This window comes from Pseudoliparis swirei, chromosome 22 (assembly GCF_029220125.1).
Source record: "Pseudoliparis swirei isolate HS2019 ecotype Mariana Trench chromosome 22, NWPU_hadal_v1, whole genome shotgun sequence".
Lineage (NCBI taxonomy): Eukaryota > Metazoa > Chordata > Actinopteri > Perciformes > Liparidae > Pseudoliparis > Pseudoliparis swirei.
This window is the reverse complement of record NC_079409.1, coordinates 12,433,505-12,453,241: the sequence shown is the minus strand read 5'-3', so window position 1 is coordinate 12,453,241 and position 19,737 is coordinate 12,433,505. Positions and strand designations below refer to the sequence as shown.

General features: G+C 43.2%; 1 protein-coding gene across 1 annotated transcript; it reads left to right on the top strand.

Moving 5' to 3' along the window:
- The first annotated feature begins 485 nt into the window (after positions 1-485).
- Positions 486-18,352, top strand: epb41l4b (erythrocyte membrane protein band 4.1 like 4B). The gene is made up of 23 exons (XM_056444891.1): positions 486-1,317; positions 3,380-3,484; positions 3,569-3,611; positions 4,092-4,170; positions 4,410-4,454; positions 7,146-7,198; positions 8,338-8,458; positions 9,103-9,190; positions 9,279-9,367; positions 9,824-9,893; positions 10,002-10,171; positions 11,273-11,382; positions 12,156-12,189; positions 12,498-12,531; positions 12,716-12,819; positions 14,944-15,080; positions 15,683-15,804; positions 15,906-16,019; positions 16,114-16,169; positions 16,250-16,402; positions 16,586-16,706; positions 16,860-16,993; positions 17,226-18,352. Exons 1-23 carry the CDS (start codon positions 1,030-1,032, stop codon positions 17,287-17,289), a joined length of 2,334 nt encoding a protein of 777 aa, XP_056300866.1. The 5' UTR covers positions 486-1,029; the 3' UTR covers positions 17,290-18,352.
- The last annotated feature ends 1,385 nt before the right edge of the window (positions 18,353-19,737 follow it).

Sequence of the window (19,737 nt, the reverse complement as noted above, 5' to 3'; positions counted from 1 at the left end):
TGGGACATTTCGGAAAGGTACTGCCTTAATATTTCAAAATGAAAACAAATTCAGTCATAAACAAATATGCTGATTTAAATATTTTTAAGGTGCAATAAAATGAAATTAATATTTTTAACCCGATTAAAAATAAATAAGCTTTTTCGACACAGCTTTTTGTATAAAGCTTAGTAAGTTCATGATGATACATGTGTGTGGTTTTGACTCATGAGTTCAGTATTTCTCCAGTCCTGGTTCCAGCTTTGACAAATATAATGACACAAGTCACTAGCATTATGTTCGGGGCCCCTTGAGGCCCCTTGGACCCCACCCTGGGAACCAATAAGGACCCACTGCTGAGTGCGCCCTCGTCAGGCGCAAACGTGACCGACAGGTGGCGCAGCTTCACCGGCACCGATCGGTCAGCCTGTCGCGAGGAACTGAAGTTTGTTCTGCGTTGTGTTTGTGCGCACGCGCAGACCACACTGTTTGTCCAGTTTCGTTGGTTGACTTTTACCTGTGAGGTAGACTAGTTTCGATTCGCCGGTGGAACAGCGAACAACAACCACCGGGGTCCGGTTCAGAGGTCACTCGACTCCCCGTCGCTCTCCCGGCCCCGCGCGGCTCCCACTGCGGGGCGTCGGACGGGTTTTCGCCGGTATTTTAGAGCCGGTGCGCAACATCGAGCAAAGCAAGAGGCAGGTGCACGGGAGAGGACAGGGCGGCGGGAGGAGGAGGAGGAGGCGGCAGCTGGTATTTCCGTGAGAGTCCCGCACCGGGCGGAATGGTTGAATTCAACTGGTTGGTCTGTGTTAGTTTCATTAGTATGCGGCTGGAGTCCTCCTGCCGCCGGAGCACCGATCGGCAGCCCTGAAGTCACCTCCGTGCCTGCTAAGTGACTCCTCGCCCCGTGGAGGAGGAGGAGGAGAAGGAGGAGGAGGAGGCGGCGGCGGCGGCAGCAGCAGCAGGAGGACCACGGCTCCGCCGACTGTTGCGTGGAGCAGCTTTCACGGACAGCACGCGGACCTCCTCGCCGTGTGGCTCAGGAAGATGATGGGCTTTCTGCGCCGGACGTTCAGCCGCCGCTTCCAGACGAGAGAGAGGGACGAGCGGGACGGTAAAGGGGGAGGAGGAGGAGGCGGAGGGGGGGCCGGAGGGGGGGCCGGAGGGGTGACCGGGAACCCCCTGCTCCTGGCCCATCAGCAGCAGGTCGTGCATGTGCCCGCCGTGGTCAGCGGGGGAGCGTCGGTCCACATCCCGGCGGCCGGGACCTCGAGGACCACCATCACCTGCCGCGTGCTGCTGCTGGACGGCTCCGACGTCAACGTGGACTTGCCTGTGAGTGTTTTGCTGGTGGCTCTGAGTGTGAATAGAGCTCACGGCGCAGGACGAGGTGGGAGACCAGGTCAGAGGGGGTCAAAGGGCGGCGCGGGGACCCCGGAGGGACCCTGAGAGGGTTCCTGGTGGAGTGGTGGTTTACTGCGATGACATGTATGATATTTAGCCTGGAGTCAGACCTGTTGTCAATTTACTTTAAAACTTTTTACATTTAAAATGTAAGAAGAAACTGAGGCTAAGGTTGATTTTAATAATTACAACTTAAAGTTGAATACTCTCCTCGTTAGATAATATGATACAACTGAATATGATGCCCTATTCCTGCTTTTTATTTTCACATTCATCCAGCAGACATGCAGCTTAAATTAAGGCTCAAACTATTTTGAACGTTAATCAACTGTTCAAGGAAAAGGGATTTGCTTCCTTTCTCCGTTTTTATTATAACTAACATTAAATTAAATATGTTTAAGTTGAGGACTGATGGCCAAACAAAATGAACTTCAACAACGTGAAGACCGTATCTCTGGATAGTTTTGTGTGAATAACGTGTTATTTTATATTTATTTGGCTAGACAATTATAAACTGAGTCATCAATTATGCAAATCACTCGTAGTCCAAGTTCAAGTTGTGTGTGTGCCTCTTCCTGTATGGTGAGAGGAGCAGCTCCAGATGGTGTTATGATCGGCCAAGTCATCACATTACTTCCCCATATCTGACTAAGATAGACCTGAAGCTGCCCAATCCTGTTTGCTCTTTTCCAACATCTTCCTTTCACTTTGTTGTTTTCTCTCTCTCTCTCTTTGTCTATTTGCTTTGATCTTCCTCAAGCAATCACTGCTCCCTCACAACCTCCCCTGTGCCATTTCGCCAGTCGATCTTCTCGTACACTTCCTCTGCGGCCTGCGGCCTGCTCCCTTGCTCATCGTCTTACTCTTTCACACTCTGCTTCATCACCCTCCCCTTTCTTCTTCTCCTTCTCCTTATTCCACCTGTTCTCCATCCATCTCCCTCTATTCCCTGACTCCCCGATCTGATTTATAACTGTGGGAACTCTGTGTCACGGACCGGTGCTGAGAGTGTGTGAGGGGTAGGTGGGATGATGAGTGGGCATTGGTGCGCAGAGTGGCTTCTCGTAAGATGTTTTCATGTTGAAGGTTGTGTGTGTCACCGAAGCTACTGCGTGCATGAGTCACCTCTGAAAGGCTCGGACGGTGTATAATAGGTTATCAGAGGAGACATTATTTCTCTTCTAGACCAACGGGGAGATTACAGCAGTAACGCTAAGCCACAGCGCCAACAACAAAAGAACACAGGGCTTGTCGAGCTGGTAGCTTTTGTCAAAGGTGTGCTGAAACAAGTTCGTACATGCCATGTGTGCTGAGCAGAGCTGAAATCTTGCCAATTAAAGCTTATTAGCCTGTCACTTCAGGCTGAATGCAGCCGTCATACACGGTGGAATAGGAACAGTAAAGATTTCAAGTGTCTGATATTTTTGGCACACACACCCCCCCCCATGATTCTCGACAACTACATGCTGCAGAATGAGCAAGTGTGTGATCCCCCCCCCCCCATCCCTTAATACCACTGATTTCCTCACACATGCATAGGGCGCACCAGGAAGTTCAGACTCGTTATCAGGATCCAAAGTACAAGGATGTCATCTTTCTACACGCCCACTGCGTGTTATGTGGGTCGCACTGGGGTCAGGGCTTCATGCTGGGGGATGAGGCACATCTGCTCGTGAATTGTCCTCAGGAAGTTTGGATCAGAATGTGGCCCGTTGTGCTTAAGTGCATTGACTTGTGTGTTATTAACCAATGCCTGGGTAAAGGCCTCTCCCTCATTGGGTTGTCCTTCTCTTTTTGACACACAAACAGAGCCACCTTCATATCCACTTTTTGACTATTATTGTCTTTCATGCCTAAATTACTGGATGGGGAAACTCAAGTTTGAAGACTCAATTTATCTTGAGAAGATTAGGTTACGACAGCCCAGGAGATAACAATAAATACCCATAAAGCTCAGCTGAAAAATATTTGACCTTTTGTTCTTCCTTTGTAGTGCAAGTCTAAAGGGCAGGACCTTTTTGACCAGATCATGTATCATATAGATCTGGTGGAGACCGAATACTTTGGACTGCAGTACATGGACACAGAGCAAGTCTCAGTGAGTAACCAGCTCTTACTTCTCACAGTCGACCACTCGCTCATAAAACATATTTACACCTTCTTCTTATTGTCTTTGCTCCAGCATTGGCTCGATATGTCCAAGCTTATAAAGAAAGAGATCCGAGGTAAGTTCTCTCTGTCTGTCTGTCTGTGTGTGTGTGTGTGTGTTGGAAAATGTTTGCATGTGGAAGCAGGTAGGTGGGGAGCAGGTGGCGTATTATCCGATGTTGACCTGGTGATTAGCATGTGGAGCCGTACCCTTGTTTACCTCTCCAGCCTGTAACAGAGGGATGAATGGAACAGGAGAGACTGACGTTGTCCTTTTGTAGTTCAAGAGCCTCAAAAGAAAAAGTCTGAGCGATGTTAAAGTTAAACAGGAACTAAATAATAAAGTAGGTTACACATAAATGCAGTTGAATACAGATTCGTGGCCTATCTGACAGTGACGGGTGAGGTGCAACGGATAAAATAAATCAAAAGACGATTTGATTTGATTGTATACATTTCCGATAAATGACGACTTCATCTCCTCTTTCTCTCTCTCTCACTCACACACCTCCACAGACCGTATTGCATGACACTCTGCTCTCTCTCATGTCTTTTAGAAGGGCCTCCATACAGGCTGTTTTTCCGAGTGAAATTTTACTCTTCGGAGCCAAATAACCTGCGTGAGGAATTTACAAGGTAAGAATCTCACACACAAATCAGACACTCACACACATGGTGTTCTCAAGAGCCCGGTGCAGAGGTCCAAAGGGGACGGGTGGCTAATTACTTAGCTGCCGTGGGTAGATTCCAATCAAGGCCAAACGGACAGGGACTTGTTAAAACAAATGATGTGTCAGAGTTATGAGGAGAAGCCTGTGATGCATCATGTATGTCCAGTGAGCCTCACTCTGAGTGTTGTTGTTTTGCACCAACAGGTATCTGTTCGTGTTGCAGCTTCGACAAGATATTCTGTCTGGCAAGTAAGTTCCTTTGACGCTGTGACAAGCAAATCTAACAATGACATATGATATACCCAGAGAACGATAGACATGTACACATAAACACAAGTAACTCCATTTAACATATTAATAACATGTCATATTACATATTTTGTGCACATTGGAAACACATTTAGTGGCTCTCAGTGAGAACTTGGTGCTGTATAAGTCAGCTCGACATGTGTGTTCACTCCGTTGCCCTGTTCCTGAAAAAGTAACTTAATTACTTAGAAATGATAAGGAAAGGAAGAGAACATGACTTCCTATCATAATTATTCATTATGAAAATCAACGTGGTCATTAGGAGGTCAGGTAACAGATGTATGTTTGATATGCTCATGAACCCAGACGTAACAGCTGCCAGTGGTTTAGTCATGACAAACGCATGGTGTACAACCATTTATTAAAAATTCTAATGGAGAGCCAAAAGTTTGCAACAATACTTAATATGCTAATGAATTCTCAGGAATGTGTTTCAAAATGATGCCAAAGACTGGAGAGCTGTAGCAATACAACACATTGTGTCAGAGTCTTGGCTTTTGATATTCTATTACTACACATTAATACATAATATATACATGTGATGGTGTGAGACAATTAACATTCTAACAATCGTAAAGCTACTTGAGGGTAAACGTAAGAATAAAAACTCATGTTAATGAGGTTTAATGTTAAGCTGATAAAGTGAAAATGAGTCGAATGGAAGATAAAGATGCTTGAACTCCAAAAGGAAATTTAATAAAAACAATTTCTGAAAAGACTTGTGAACAGAAGAAAACATTGCCCTAAAATAAAGTAGTGTGTGTATCTATATATTAGTCGTCAAGAATCATTTTCAGGTAATTTCTCTTTATCTGTCAAGTCTGGTTCTCAAAAGTAGCGTTAAACACACTCAGCTGTGGAAGCGTACACACGGGTCACCTACATTAGAGTTTGGGGCACTTATGTACCGTGGGGCCTGCTTTCTTACACACAAACACAAACCTGCATGCTCAAACACACACTCAGACAGCGTGTTCCCCCTCTCCCTCCTCCTGAGTATCTGGGCCACGCATCCCCAGAGTCCAGCTCTATTATGAAGCTCAAGATCAGGAACAGCAGAGGGCTGCTTATTTTAGGAAAAGGGTTGCTCTTCTTCTCCTTGACACACGCACATACACACACACACACACACACACACACAGTGTAGGCCGTAGGGCAGTGGTCACCAACCTTTTTGAGCCCAAGATCCCTGACCTCCGCCTTCATGACCGGCAAGATCTACCTATTGAGGCGTTGAGAGAAAACGACTGTCCAGACTGGACTTACAACTTTTTATTTGGCCTAATTGTCATTTTGGTCCAGCGTTCAAATTGATGTGACCAGGAACACAGAATTTAAGTGTAATATAACAAGTAAGATATTTGTTAACCGCACACAATATGTACAAGAAAAAACACATTTGCAATGAGCAGCTGGATGAACTACCAATATAAATGTTGTATTTATTTACATTTCGTTGCCTCTGTACCTGTACTCTAGCAATGACAATAAATTGAATCCAATCCAATTACAACATGACACTGACAACATGATCAGTCAGTGGAACTCATGTAAGTTCAGCTCTCATCATAATGCCATCAAGCCATGTGACTCCAGTCAGTGCATGGCTGTGACTGAACTCTGTCTGTGAGCTTGTAGTTAGTTCATAATCACAGACAGCCAGTCTGAGGCCGTCTGTCAGCTGTGTCAGTAATCCAGCTCCTGGTCTTTGATTTGGTGATTTTCTCAACTCCACTGATGAGTTTTTCGGGGCAAATTTGGTATTCATGAACGTTTTCTCATCTGGGACTGGTTCTGAACTCAGACCGTTGGTGATTACGTTCACATCAGCTCAACAGACATCCTCAGATTTAAATAATTATCATAATAATAAATATGAGAATCACCATTTGTGACTCCTGCATCTGTCCCTTTTCAAATAATAGAATAAATTCAATTGCTATCACTTTCAAGTAAACCAGATTGCTCTATCGGAGAACAACAAAAAAGCTCAATGTTGAGATTTTGTTTTGAAGGACAACAGCAGAAAAGCCGAACTCACGGAGGTAAGACCTGGCAAGTCGCCAAGAATCTCGGCTATCGCGCATGCGCAGGCGTAACCTGTTAATGCCATAACGTAAACATTTACACGAAGGTACAGGCATTTCAACATTTATTTATTGATGACTTAGTTTTATGTCGGTGTACTTTGAGCTTGTGTAATATGTGAAGTTATCAATAAAGGTCTTTCTGCATTTCCCCTGCGCCCCACCTGTCGTGGTACGTTCCCCTCTTTCAGGGAGCACAGCTGAGAACACGGCTGTGTAAGCGAACCCGTTTTCAGGCATTCATGAATCAGGCGGAGATCTTTTCTGATGTCAATCTTCCAGTCAGAAAGAAAACATTTCAGAAGACACTTTAGAAAATGTTCGAAAACAAGGAACAATGTGTTTCTGAATTTATTTTCATTTTATTTTGGAGATCGACAGAACGTCTCCGCGATCGACCGGTCGATCGCGATCGACGGGTTGGCGACCACTGCCGTAGGGCATTCAGATGCTTTTATGTTTATCCAACACATGAAACATGTATGCTTTGAATGCACTTCCACTAAAAACAGCTCATGAGCAGTGTCTCTTTTTCTCTGGTCAGATTGAAATGTCCGTACGATGTCTCAGTGGAGCTGGCGGCATTTTGTTTACAAAGTAAGTCGACTTTTCCAATGATGTTTCATGTTTTGGGAGGCCATTAATCTCCATTCATTTCACTGTGATATGAAAATTAGCTTGCAAAATTCCGTCCACTCTTATAGTTGATATTTTTTATATTCATTGTCTAATTCATCACTTGGTGGTAAAGGTTCTCAGTGGTGCATTTACTTCATCTAAGCAAGATATTTATGCACGCTAGCCAAACTTTATTTATAGAGCTCATTTCATTACAGGTGGGAGCACAACGTGCGAGCTGGCACGGAAGTTGAAGCCACAAACACTATATTGATATTTTAAAGATAAACCATTTATAGACATAAATATAGTCCATGCTATCTTAAAATCAAATGCAGAGGTCAAGCAGTAAGCTCAGATGGAAAAGAACTTTATGAAAAGTACAATTTAAGTATGATGGTTCCTTGCATTAAAATAACCTTTGATGCAGCGTGAACCCAGGGTTTTTCCTGCATAGAGAAAATTTGGGCGAGCGCTTAAGCCGTTTTCCCGAACGCCTATGACAAATCCCGAGCACCTAAGGCAAAAAAAAGTCTGCGATGGGGAAGAAAAAAAAGAAGAAAAAACCTGTGTTCATCACGTGCATGTCAGCGAATATGTTCTCAATAGTATGTTTCAAGGAGGCTACAGCCGAACCCTCGTTCTGTTTTGATCAATAGTAATCGAGTTGATAAGCGTGTCTTCTCGTCTGATCAATACGCAACTGTGAGGTGCGCGAATGGACAGAGCGGCCAGCTGCTGATCACTCAACAGCCCGACGTGCACGAATACACCTGGACTATTGTCAATCTATTAGCCTATCTATTTGAATCTGAAGTGGAAGTAAAATGATTTCCTCAAGCATAGCCTCCATTATTTATGGAGAGAGAAAAAAATACATAGATGTCTGCTAATTACGGTGACATGGCAACACAGACCGTGTTTATACATACAAAAAAATGTTTTGGGAGCACCGAAGACCCATTTTGACCCAGGAAAAACCCTGGAACCTGCAGAGAGGTTATGACATTGTGGTCATGAGGGACAACGACAGGATAATGAGAACACGTAGAGTAGAGTAGAGTCTGCTGCTCTCCCTCAACTGTCTGTACTTGACATCTCTTTGTGTCCACGTCCAGGTGAGATGGGAGACTGTGACCCCTTGGAGCACTCTCCTGAGCTGGTGTCCGAGTTTCGTTTCAATCCCAAACAGAGCGAGCCCATGGAGGCGGACATCTTTGGCATGTGGTTGGACCTCCGGTGAGTTTAATCATGAATTCAGTGACAGACTTGTTGTGGAAAACGGGACTTTTTCAACCACATTTCTACACGTACAAAATGCAACTGTGTCAAAGCAACGTATTGGAGGGCGTCCTGTGACCGGAGCAAGTTTATCTCCTCATTGAACAAAACTACTGGCGCAAGAAGCTGAGCACTGAGCAGCAAAGTAAGACATTGTGCTGCTGCCTTTCAGCGCCAGCGTTTCTACAGATGGGGGCGTCTACATTTCACACACACACACACACACACACACCCTCAGCCTCGATCTCACTGGTTTGTATGAAGGATTAAATGGTTAATCTCTGGAGGTTCCTGATTGATTCTGGGCAGTGATTAACCCAGCCACGGTCTGATTGCTCCCATCTCGGGTTAGATTACATATGTTTCACCAAGCCGACTGAGACGCACAAGGACAAACTCCCTGAGTTCACAGTCCTTCTTACGCACAACACCGAGACTCAGGGACTCAGAGGGTTACCCACTCTGAGTTTACACCAATTACCAGTAGAGGTCGTGTAGCAATTGGCGTTATTGACAGTTTTCTTGTGTCAGAACTGATGTGATGGACAAAGTAATATTTATGTTGTGAAAACTTAATACGGTGTGTGATTTTTAATCCACAGGGGGAAGAGTCCGTCAGAAGCAGAGATTTCTTTTCTCAACAAATGCAAGTGGCTGGAACTTTACGGAGTAGATATGCACTTTGTCAAGGTGTGTGAGTGTATTTTACTTTCACAAGTGTCGCTTAATTACAAGTGTGTTTGCCAATTTAAGGTGTGTGTGTGTACTGTTTCTTTAGGGCAGAGATGGAGGGGAGTATGCTCTTGGTCTCACTCCGACTGGCATCTTAGTATTTGAAGGCCCAAACAAAATTGGCCTCTTCTTTTGGTAAGTACATCTGCAAACCAGTAATGCCCACTTCAAAAATGTTTTTACATTATGTTTAAACGCATCACGTTTTTTTAATGAACTTTAAACACTAGAATTTCTTAATTGAAGCATTTGCAGTTATGTTGCAGCGATGACATGACAGCATGACACTAACTTGACATGCTTTCTGACTCCTGACTTTTCATCGCAGTAAAAGTCTCAATGGATATTTCAATATTCATCAGTTAGTCTGCAGAGCAGCATAACTCTGGACCTTTTGTTGTTGTTGAGTGAATGAGAAAAGGCCGACTGTATATACATGATCTTGATATTGGTTTTATTGTACCTGTTGAAGGTGCTATGGTTTCCACTGCTCTAATCATCTTAAGCTTCTGAAATAAGAAACGAGCCTGCGGTACTAATGTAGAGCCATTGGTTGTGTTGTTCATGTGTGTGTCTCTGTGTGTTGTCCAGGCCCAAAATCACTCGGCTGGATTTCAAAAGGAGTCGACTCACGTTGGTTGTGGTGGAGGACGACGATCAGGTTTGTTTTCCTGCCACAAACTCTAACAAACACCTTGCATCCAAACAGTCACAAGCACACGCACACACACAAGGAGGCTAACACTATATGTTTGTTTTCCGACCTCAGTGTCGAGAGCAGGAGCACACGTTTGTGTTCCAGCTGGACAACTCCAAGAACTGTAAACACCTGTGGAAGAGTGCCGTGGAGAGCCACGCCTTCTTCCGGCTACGCCAACCGACCGCGGGCAAGGCCAGCAACAGCGACTTCTCACGACTCGGCTCTCGCTTCAGATTCAGGTAGAGCTCAGAGATGGACTCGTCATTCTCCATTCCATTCTCCAAACCTCTTAACCCTTTTAGGGTTGCGGGGAGCTAGAGCCGATCCCAGCCGAAGGCAGGGTCGACCCTGGACAGGTCGTCAGTTTATCTCAGGGCACATATAGAGACAGACAACCATTCACGGGGTCTCCAATTAACCTGAGCCGCATGTCTTTGGACTGTGGGAGAACAGAGTACCCGGAGGGAACCCACGCTACCACAGGGAGAGCATGCAAACTCCACACAGAAGGACCGCCCGGGTTCAAACTCGATCGTGATCGGGGTTCGAACCCGGGCCCCTCTCGCTGTGAGGTGACACCGCCGTGCAGCCCCACTCCTCATTACGTTTATTATTGACAGCTGAAACGGCTCTGAAGGAGAATACAAGTTGTCTCACTCAGGTAGTTATGGCCATCACTAGTCCCAACACATGGGAGATAGCGTGTCACATAAAACAGAGCCTGTATCTATGGTTACAGTGTATCTATGGTTACATGGACCTGTTCCTATGGCGACTGAAAGGTTCCCTTCAGATTGTTTGTTTTCTTCTGACTATTATCAGAGATGGTCAAAGCAAATTCTCACACTTGAAGGGCACTTCTGACATTTGTTTGAGCAGCGAAACAAAGCAAAGACTGTGTTACATCAGGGTCGATGGGTTTAGGGCTCAGGTGGTGGAACTAAAAACAGGAACACCTGTAGCTTGTAACATAATCAGTGTGATAAACACACTATCTGTGGTGTTTTGTTGAGTGACAGTTTTGTTTTTATTTAGAGTAATTTCATGAAGAAAGTGAATGAGCATTTAGATGTACTTAATAACATATTTTAAGAGAAAAAAAGAAATATATTTTTTAAATCATGGTTTGCTGTCTTTTTTCAACTTTTAGAATGATAATCTCATCAAAGACTATGCTCATGAAACAATTTAAGGAGCAGTTTTCCTGATAGTGCATCAATAACACCTGACTTTTTTTCTCTGGTGAATTGTGAACACATGATCTGAGGTCTGACTGCAGTGTGGTGGCTGTATAATAACGGCGTTCATTCTTTTCACCCTCTTCCGTGTGTTGCTCTCAGCGGTAAGACGGAGTATCAGGCCACTCATGGAGGCAGAATGAGGAGAGCCAGCACTTTCGAGAGAAGGCCCAGCAAGAGATACCCCTCCCGCGCACATTCACTGGGCAAAGGTGAGTCTTATACAGCACATGCACAAGTTGATGACTAACAGCACCTATTTCGTCCTTTATGTGCCTTCACGTGTTATCATAAAGGTCACATACTGTTTTAACTCTTTGTGATTCAGTACAGCTTGGTTTTCTCAGAGAAAGGGAAAAACTGCAGCATGTAAAATATTCAGCCCTTCAGAAAATGTGTAAATTGAAGTGCTAATTCAACAGGTTCCTTATTGGATTTTGGATTGGATTGGATTCAATTTATTGTCATTGCTAGAGTACAGGTACAGAGGCAACACAATGGCAAGAAAGGATGAAAGATTACAGCATAACATGAGGGGAGAGAGCACATAAGCACATACATTTTAAACATGACTTGCAACATGGAGGAGGGGGGTGGGGGGTAAGCCAAAGACTGGGTGATCTTAGCCCAGCCATTGGGGGGCAGAAGGTAACCAGCATAGACATATTCTAAAGCAAGTTTGTATTTCTCACTTTCTGTGAGCTACAGTAGCGTTAGAAGCCATTAGGAGTATCCCATAAATTGATGATCAGGTGCAGACTGCAAACTGTGTTTACTTTTATTTCTCTGACTTTAAAAGTCATTCAGCCCTGCGAGACAACAATAAATTTAAATTCAAGTGTTGATAACACATTGATAGCGACATATATGCAAAGAGACTGGAGTGAAAAACAGACTTGCACAAGATAAAAGTTCAGATAAAGAGGATAAAGTGACCAATACTCATATTTCCAGCTGCTCTATTTTTCTTCTCTCTCTCCGTTAGCTTCCGTTTCCCCAGCTAAGCCGTCACACATCAGGTAAAATACACAAAACAACCACAAATACACACGGCACCACATGCACATTCATGTTACTGTGTTTTTGAGGACATTCCATTTATTACATTAATTCCTTGTCCTCAAACATTGATCTTAATTCACATAACGGCCTGGATAGTCTTAACACCAACACAAAAATAGCCCTTTGTAAAAAGAAAGTAAAAAGGCCGTCACTTCGTCGGGTCTTCCTCACCTTGTAAGGATACTTGGCTTGGACACATAAAGAAGTTTATGTTTTCAGTTGGTTTGATAATCTGCTAACAGTGATTGTTGTCCATATTTTACAGCTCTCACGCCAGCCCTGATCCCAGCCTACATCCAGTGAGTGACCTCAGACAACCTACTTTTACACACACACACACACACACACACACACACACACACACACACACACACACACACACACACACGCAGCAGCCACTGATCTGGCTTCGCTCTTGTGACATCATTTAATTTCAACGACTCCAATCCGTCTCTCCAATCCGTCTCTTCTTCTCCCCTGCAGTACCAACACAACATTCCTATTGGCCACGAGCCGTGGCACCCGTCCCACCCGGCTCTCACACCTCCAGTTTACCTGCACCCTTCCGGACACACACCACCACACAGGTAAGACACCCACCCACAGAGAGCAGGGTTTAGACATACTCTCAGACAATGATTTTTCAATCTCTTCAGGAATGTCCTCGAGGGTATATTTATATCTTTAGACAAAGTCACTCATCTCACGTTCCAAATGATCTGTTTTCACCACACTTCACCACACTTCATGTCACTCATGAACCTCACGTGAGTGTGTGTTTGTGTGTTTGTGTGTGTGTGTTCCTCCATTATCCTGTGACGTTCAGGCCTTCTGCCCAGTTTGCGAGTCCCGTGTCCAGTCATCCTCCCGTCCCACAGCGAACCAGCGGCACCTTCCCAGGATCGATCAGTGTGGTTTACAGGGATAAGGTCATGACCGCACTTTGACCTCTGTTTGAACTGGAAATCCGTTTCCAACCCAGACTCTGAACAATGAGAATTACACAGACTGGTATCCCAGAGAAAGAGGCTCATTTGATGGATTCACCGGGAGAAGTTGACCCCATAATCTTCATCCGCCGTGTCATCATCCATTTGTCACATCCCCTCATGTGTTTTAGTGTACACCTTCATGAGATATACCTGAAAGGAGCAATGGGAGAGACGCCAGGTGAAAGGGACAGGTGTAACAGAAAGTTAGTTATTGTGGCGCTCTTAACAACACACGCAACAGTTGCATCCACAGCTGTGGCTGTGACACACAGTTTATGGAGGCGATTTAATGTGCTTTAATTAAAGCTGAACACCTTTGTAATGATTGCTGCAATTTGCTTTAAAAAAGCTTCTTTCATGGGTTCATCAATCAGTCAAATCTGAACACAGAAATGATACGATAAATGAAATGCAATACAAAAAGTGTGACTTTCATCCCCCAATAAAATAAAACTTCCTTTCATCCACATAGAAATCATAGAGAAAATATGCACCTTATAGCTCCAGAACTTGTAGAGAATCATCACATGTTTATGTTAAGTGATGCAGTGATGTCTGTATATTCATGGGTGCAAGATCCCAAATCCACCAAATTGCTGATCTACAAATTAGAGCATGATTATCCTGTTGAGTAGGAATTTTAAAATAAAAGTGACAAAATAAATGAATACTTATTTTCTTCGGGTTGTACCGAATATTAGCAGTTTTTTTTCTTCTTTTTTTTCCCACATGACTAAGGCTTAGAATGTCTCCTCAACATGGTTAATTTACAGATATAAAGTGTCCGACTTTTAAAACCTTTGAAATAGAGCAAAACACACCACTAATACACAGATTGAATTAGGAAAGGATGGAGTTTAATAGCTTCATGCTTTGCTTTATTTGTGGACCCTTTCATGTCGTCGTGGTTGGTTTTAATCCCTCAACGTTGTTTACTGCAGGATCACACATCTGCCTTCAAGATAAAATCTGTCTTCATGCCTGAGAAATCGCATGACGCTAGTTTATCAATGTCACTTTAATTTGAGTACGATAAAGTGATGCGAGTTCCGAATGAGGTCATTCTCAACAGGTGGACGCGTTAATTACATACTGCATGCTGGTTTAGGGATTGAGCTGCTTTAAAATATATGTTTTAGTTCAGTGTGAAAAAAAGCATGAAATATAGTCCTGTATTATGTGTTGTTGTGCTTTCAAAAAGAGGTTTTTAAATAAACTTTACATTATTATAGCAGGTTATGAATTTGCTGATTTAACCAACCAATTGTTTACATAAAAATGTGGCCAATGTTTTGCATTATAGTGTGTTGACTTAGTCTACTTTTCAAATAAACAAAATGTTTATAATTGCAAAAAAGGAGTACACATCTGCAAAGAGCTGTCCTTCATTTTTTTTAAATAACTTAAGCCGACTTGTAAAAGTAATATCAAAACCTCCTATCTGAAAAATGCACTTTCTTGAGAAAAAGACTGAATGCTATTTGTTAAGGATATCTATTACGTTTAACAAAATACAATGAAATACCCAACAATTTGCAGATGGAAGGTTCCCCACACTTTTCCTGGATCGTTTTGCAGATAGGAGGTTATGCACTTCGATAAACTCAATTCAGTTTTCTGTGTTTCTTTTCTTTAAAAGCTGAAGTCAGACAGTTTGAATGATTAGATGATCACAGTTTGTGGAAAAGAAAACCCTTTGATTGCACTCGTTGTCTTTAGTTTCCCTCTGAGTGGTCCTGCCTCAGACCATCAGTTCAGCATTGAAGAGAATGAGACTTCGTATTCTGGCAAAATCCACCACCATCACCGCCACACACACAGCCAGGAGACGCTCTGTCACACACACTCCAAGAACAGTGAGTACTCTCCGCCTGAGGGAGAGCCGGTGAATCTGTAATAAGTCAATACACTGCTGAATGAATAGCACAGAAAACATGACTTTTCCACTTTGAGGATAGATTCTGCTCCACAAAGAGTAACTATAGAAGATACCCAGTTGCTTTGATAAATCCCACTGCTTCAGCCTCCAACAGGCTTCAGGTGAACGGAACATGATTTTGCACAGAGGACTGCAGATTGTGGCCCCATCTCTTACACTTAAAGTGAATTCTGAAGGTATCTCTTATTGTTCATGGCCAGTAGGAACAAAGGAATGATTACAGCCAGACAAAAGCAGCTGACGATCGTTTTTGGGTGAACTGCCCCTTTTAAACACAATTCATTGATTTCTTTTCTTTTTATGTACAAAAGCTTCTATAAAAATGTTCCACTGTGGATGTAAATCCCTAATGTAAAGCATTTATACAACTATTCAGACACTGATTTTATCAGGTATTTCCTAAATAACCAAATTAGCCTGTTCATGTTAAACAATCAGAAATGACCTAAACATAGCATTTCTACACAATTACTATTGTTGCCTAGAGTTCATTGTCTCAATAAAGTGTGTGTGCTTCAGAACGTCGAGCTCCTCACTGCCCTGCAGAGGAGTTGGATACCTCTTCGTCTCTGCTCAATGCTCTCGAGTCAGACAGTGAATCTCTCCCGTGGCCTTCGCTGCACGTCAACATGGACAACAAGGTCAGGGACTGTCCCCAGCAACACTAACTGACTGTTGAAATGAGGAAGATTCTGCTACACAATAAGATCACACTTTTCTTTACTGCCTGTTCCCCTGCCAGGGAGAGGAGAAGCAGCTGTCTGAAAAGTCTCTACATCCTCCTCACTCCCCAGCGATGCTCCCTGATCATCTGAAGTGTAACATCCTCAAAGCCCAGATGGAGGCGGCCTTCAGGGTGAGTACCGAAGCAGACTCCCACCGACCCATCAGCGCCGTGTGTCCTGTGCTGTGTAGCTAACAACAGTGTCCTCTTTCCCTCCACGATGAAGAAGGACGCTCCAACAACGCCGAGAGGGAAGAACTCAAATGAGACCTTTAATGACAGGCCGGTGCCCTCATCCTTTCGTGACATGCCTAAATATGTTTCTGCACGTGTGTGTTTAATACTGACTCTCTGGTCCTCAGGTATCAGAGCTCATCCCAAGACTCTGCTGCATCCAGTCTGACGGCAGAGAAGACGCCATATTGGCAAGACCGCAACCCAACGCCGGAGAGGCTGCAGCCTGCAGCCAACACATGCACCAACCGCAGAAAGCGACTGGTCAGGCAGTTCAGCTTGTGAGTACACATCACCTTTGAGTACCGCCTCCCAACTTGAGCTTTCACAAGAGGAACATTGCACTCTGGAAGACGATACTTGAAGCAAAAGCAAAACCGTCTCCGCTTTAAAAAAATTGTTATTGAGATCAATCTGCAGGTCATGTAAGTGATTTAGTCTCTCGCAACTTGTTTCTTACACAGTAACCACGAAGATGAAGATAATCTCCCAGAAGCACTTGCAGCAATCTCCTCCCAGAGTGCAGGAAGGTCAGGGTCGACCAGCTCATTGGACCAACAGATACAGCCGTCCATTTACCCACAGGTGCCCTCACACATGCACACACACGAACCTCAGAAATCCAGAGTGCATGTTTGTTGAAAACCTCTCAGCATTACATGTAAGTGATCTAAGGAATGTATCCCTCTTGCTCTGTGTGTGTGTGTGTGTGTGTGTGCGCATTGATGCTTATTCCAGGTGGATAGTATGCCAGCACTGGAGCTGGGTAGTCCATGCTGTCCCTCTCCTTCGCCTTCTCCCCATCTCTCCCCTTCTTATTACCATAGCTCTATTCCTCGCCTCTCCCCTTACCTTTCTGCCCATAACGTCAGGTAACACACCTCAATTTGTAACACATCAACATGTAAATATTTGTCATTTGTGCTTTAAAAAATAAATTACTACTGTACACTACTGTCACTGTCCATAAAGGTTTTAAAGCTTCTTTATATGTTAGTTAACTTAACTTTTTCTGTAGTTACTTCTCTTTCCGCCTTTGTGATGCAGAGTTGTCTTACCTTGTGAATATCGTTTGTATCGTTTTGTATCTTTCTATGTTTGCAGTGGAGAGGGAATGCGGTTGGACAGAGAGAAACTACTCAGAGCCCTCCTGATGACGGAGCTCTGAGACCTTGACCCTTGACCCCTGTGACATCATCACCATGCGCAGCAGACCTGGCATCTAGTGAGGAAAGTGGGAATAGAGGACCCAAAGTCGCTGGCTACAATCAACATTTGTATATTTGCATAATACATTCAGCAGTTAAAAATATATATTTCCATAAAAGGCAATTGTAATATACAGTGTTAGCTTAATTGTTTATTTTAGAAGGATTGTTCTTTTTATCCATCAAAATGAAACTGTTAAATCTATAAGTGAGATAAAACTAAATTCTCGCTCTCTCTCTCTCTCTTTCTCTCTCTCTCTCTCTCTCTCACACATCACAGAGAAGCTACTGATGTGACTGGTGCTGCCTGCATGATAAATACGTTACATGATGAAATATTTACGTGACTTACTTTGGGGTTATGTTTAACTTGTATGTCATCCTCATGTCAACACTGTGTCCATGTTCAGGCCTAAACTGTGTTTCAGACAGCGACTGTTGAAGCATTGATCTCTGCACTTTAAATTACAGAGGCTGAAGTGAAAGTCAATTTCAAATCAATTTTTTCAAAATGTAAAGAGACGTACTTAATATGCTGAGAACTGAGCAGGCTAGAGTTGTTGTTGTTGTGTATTTTTATTCAGTCAATCATTGAAATACAATATAATATTATTCTATATAATATAAAAAGATGAGATGAGAGTGAATTAAACATGAACGGCATCGAGACTCAGGAAAGTGGATGGTGAGACCGGATTGTCCTGCAGCTGCAGTCTCAGTTCCCCCTCTAGAAGGAGACATATCAACAGTCATACCTGAGGACATGGATCCTGCACTACAGGTTGTCACCAGGAACAGATTGTGGAGCACAACTCTAGTTTTCATCACAGGTCCAAATACCAAAAGAAGTCATGTGTGATCTTTTGTTTAAGCATAACCCTGCTGCTTCCCCACCTTATTCATGCTCTGGTTTTGTCTCAACCGCCCGTGAGGTGACTGAGGATCTGCTGCTGTACTGTATGTGCTGATCGTGTTATTCCTGCCCACGGTTGGATTTTAATAAAGGTCACATATTCTGCTTGACAGCTCTGTAGCAGCATCTCTGGTCTCTGCACTGCACTGACGAGGGAATGTGAATCGGCCTCACCTTGAATGCCTTTGTGGTTTTTGTGTGTGTGTGTGTGTGTGTGTGTGTTGGCCTCACCCACCTAGTGAGGGAATGTTGTTATTAAGGATATTACTGATCCATCGGCCTTTACACAACTACAGTCTCAGGTGAAGTACAGTGAGTCAGTCTATAATTGCACTTCTGTTATTTCTCTCTTTGGAGCGCATAATGTGAGAAAATATCTGAAGGCAAGGTGCAGCGGAGAGACTCTGGTATGAGTTGAGGAATGAAACCACTTTGTTATGTATGTATTATCTCAAAAGTAAAAAAAAAAATGAAAACTATCTTTTCATTTACAGTAAACCTCTCAAAACAAATTTTAAAATTAATGATACTGTTCCCCCCCACCGCCAAAGTAAATATATACATCTGACTATCTTCCCTTTAGCACAGCAATGACATTCTTCTCCTTAGAGCAACGTTCAAACAATCCCAAATATGAGGATTATATTTAAGCATAGATCCAAATTACTTTAATTTACCCTTCTTGGACAAAAGGGATGTAGTCTTTAGTTAAATTACCTTCAGTGATATTTATGTATTTGAACTGTGTGAAAAGTAAAACTCGGGTTGTGCTTTAGCCTTTTGAAAACCACCCGATTTTTGAGGTTTCTGCTCGAAATAACATACCTAAACTAAAAAGGGTGTAGCTCTGCAACCACAAAAGCTATTTGAATAATGTTGGTGTTATAATAAAGGCAACACGTGTGAGCTGTTGTTCAAATGTATAAATATTAGTATATATGTTACTGGTTAAGAGAAAATAAAGATGAAAAACAAAAAAAATAGAATTTCAGGTTTGCAGAGGAAAAAAAAGCACTTTCAGGATGATTATCTTTTGGAAGGATGCACAGCAAAGGCCTACAATCCCCCATATAATAGCACAACTTGTGAATAGTCTCTCTGCAAAGTTTGACTTTGAAAAAATAAAGCAGAACAATAGTTAGAGAGTTTTTAGTAAAGAGAATTTAGGCGAGGTCTCTAAAATGTGCATTTGGGCACATTTGAGCACCATCTGTGTGTCACTGTCATTTGACTTTTCTCATATACCAGACCATTTATTTTTACTTGTATATTACTTATGGTGTTCAATACATCCAAATACATCAGTCTTTGGCTTTACAACAGTAAACCAAAGATGAAAGAAAGATAAAACAAAGTGGTGCTGTGCGCATGCATCCTCTGGGTAATTCTGATTTTTCTCAGTCACTCCGAGCTGTTGCGCACGCAGAGATGTCCGCCGGGGAAGGGCGGGATTTAAAAAACGACACCTCCTTGGAATCAGTAGAGCCAATAGAAT

Bases quoted from the DNA above. Each gene is read 5' to 3' on its own strand.
- epb41l4b (XM_056444891.1), top strand. From the start codon at position 1,030: ATGATGGGCTTTCTGCGCCGGACGTTCAGCCGCCGCTTCCAGACGAGA. The intron at 8,459-9,102 runs GTGAGTTTAATC...TTTAATCCACAG, and splicing joins GGCATGTGGTTGGACCTCCG to GGGGAAGAGTCCGTCAGAAG. The intron at 10,172-11,272 runs GTAGAGCTCAGA...TGTTGCTCTCAG, and splicing joins GGCTCTCGCTTCAGATTCAG to CGGTAAGACGGAGTATCAGG.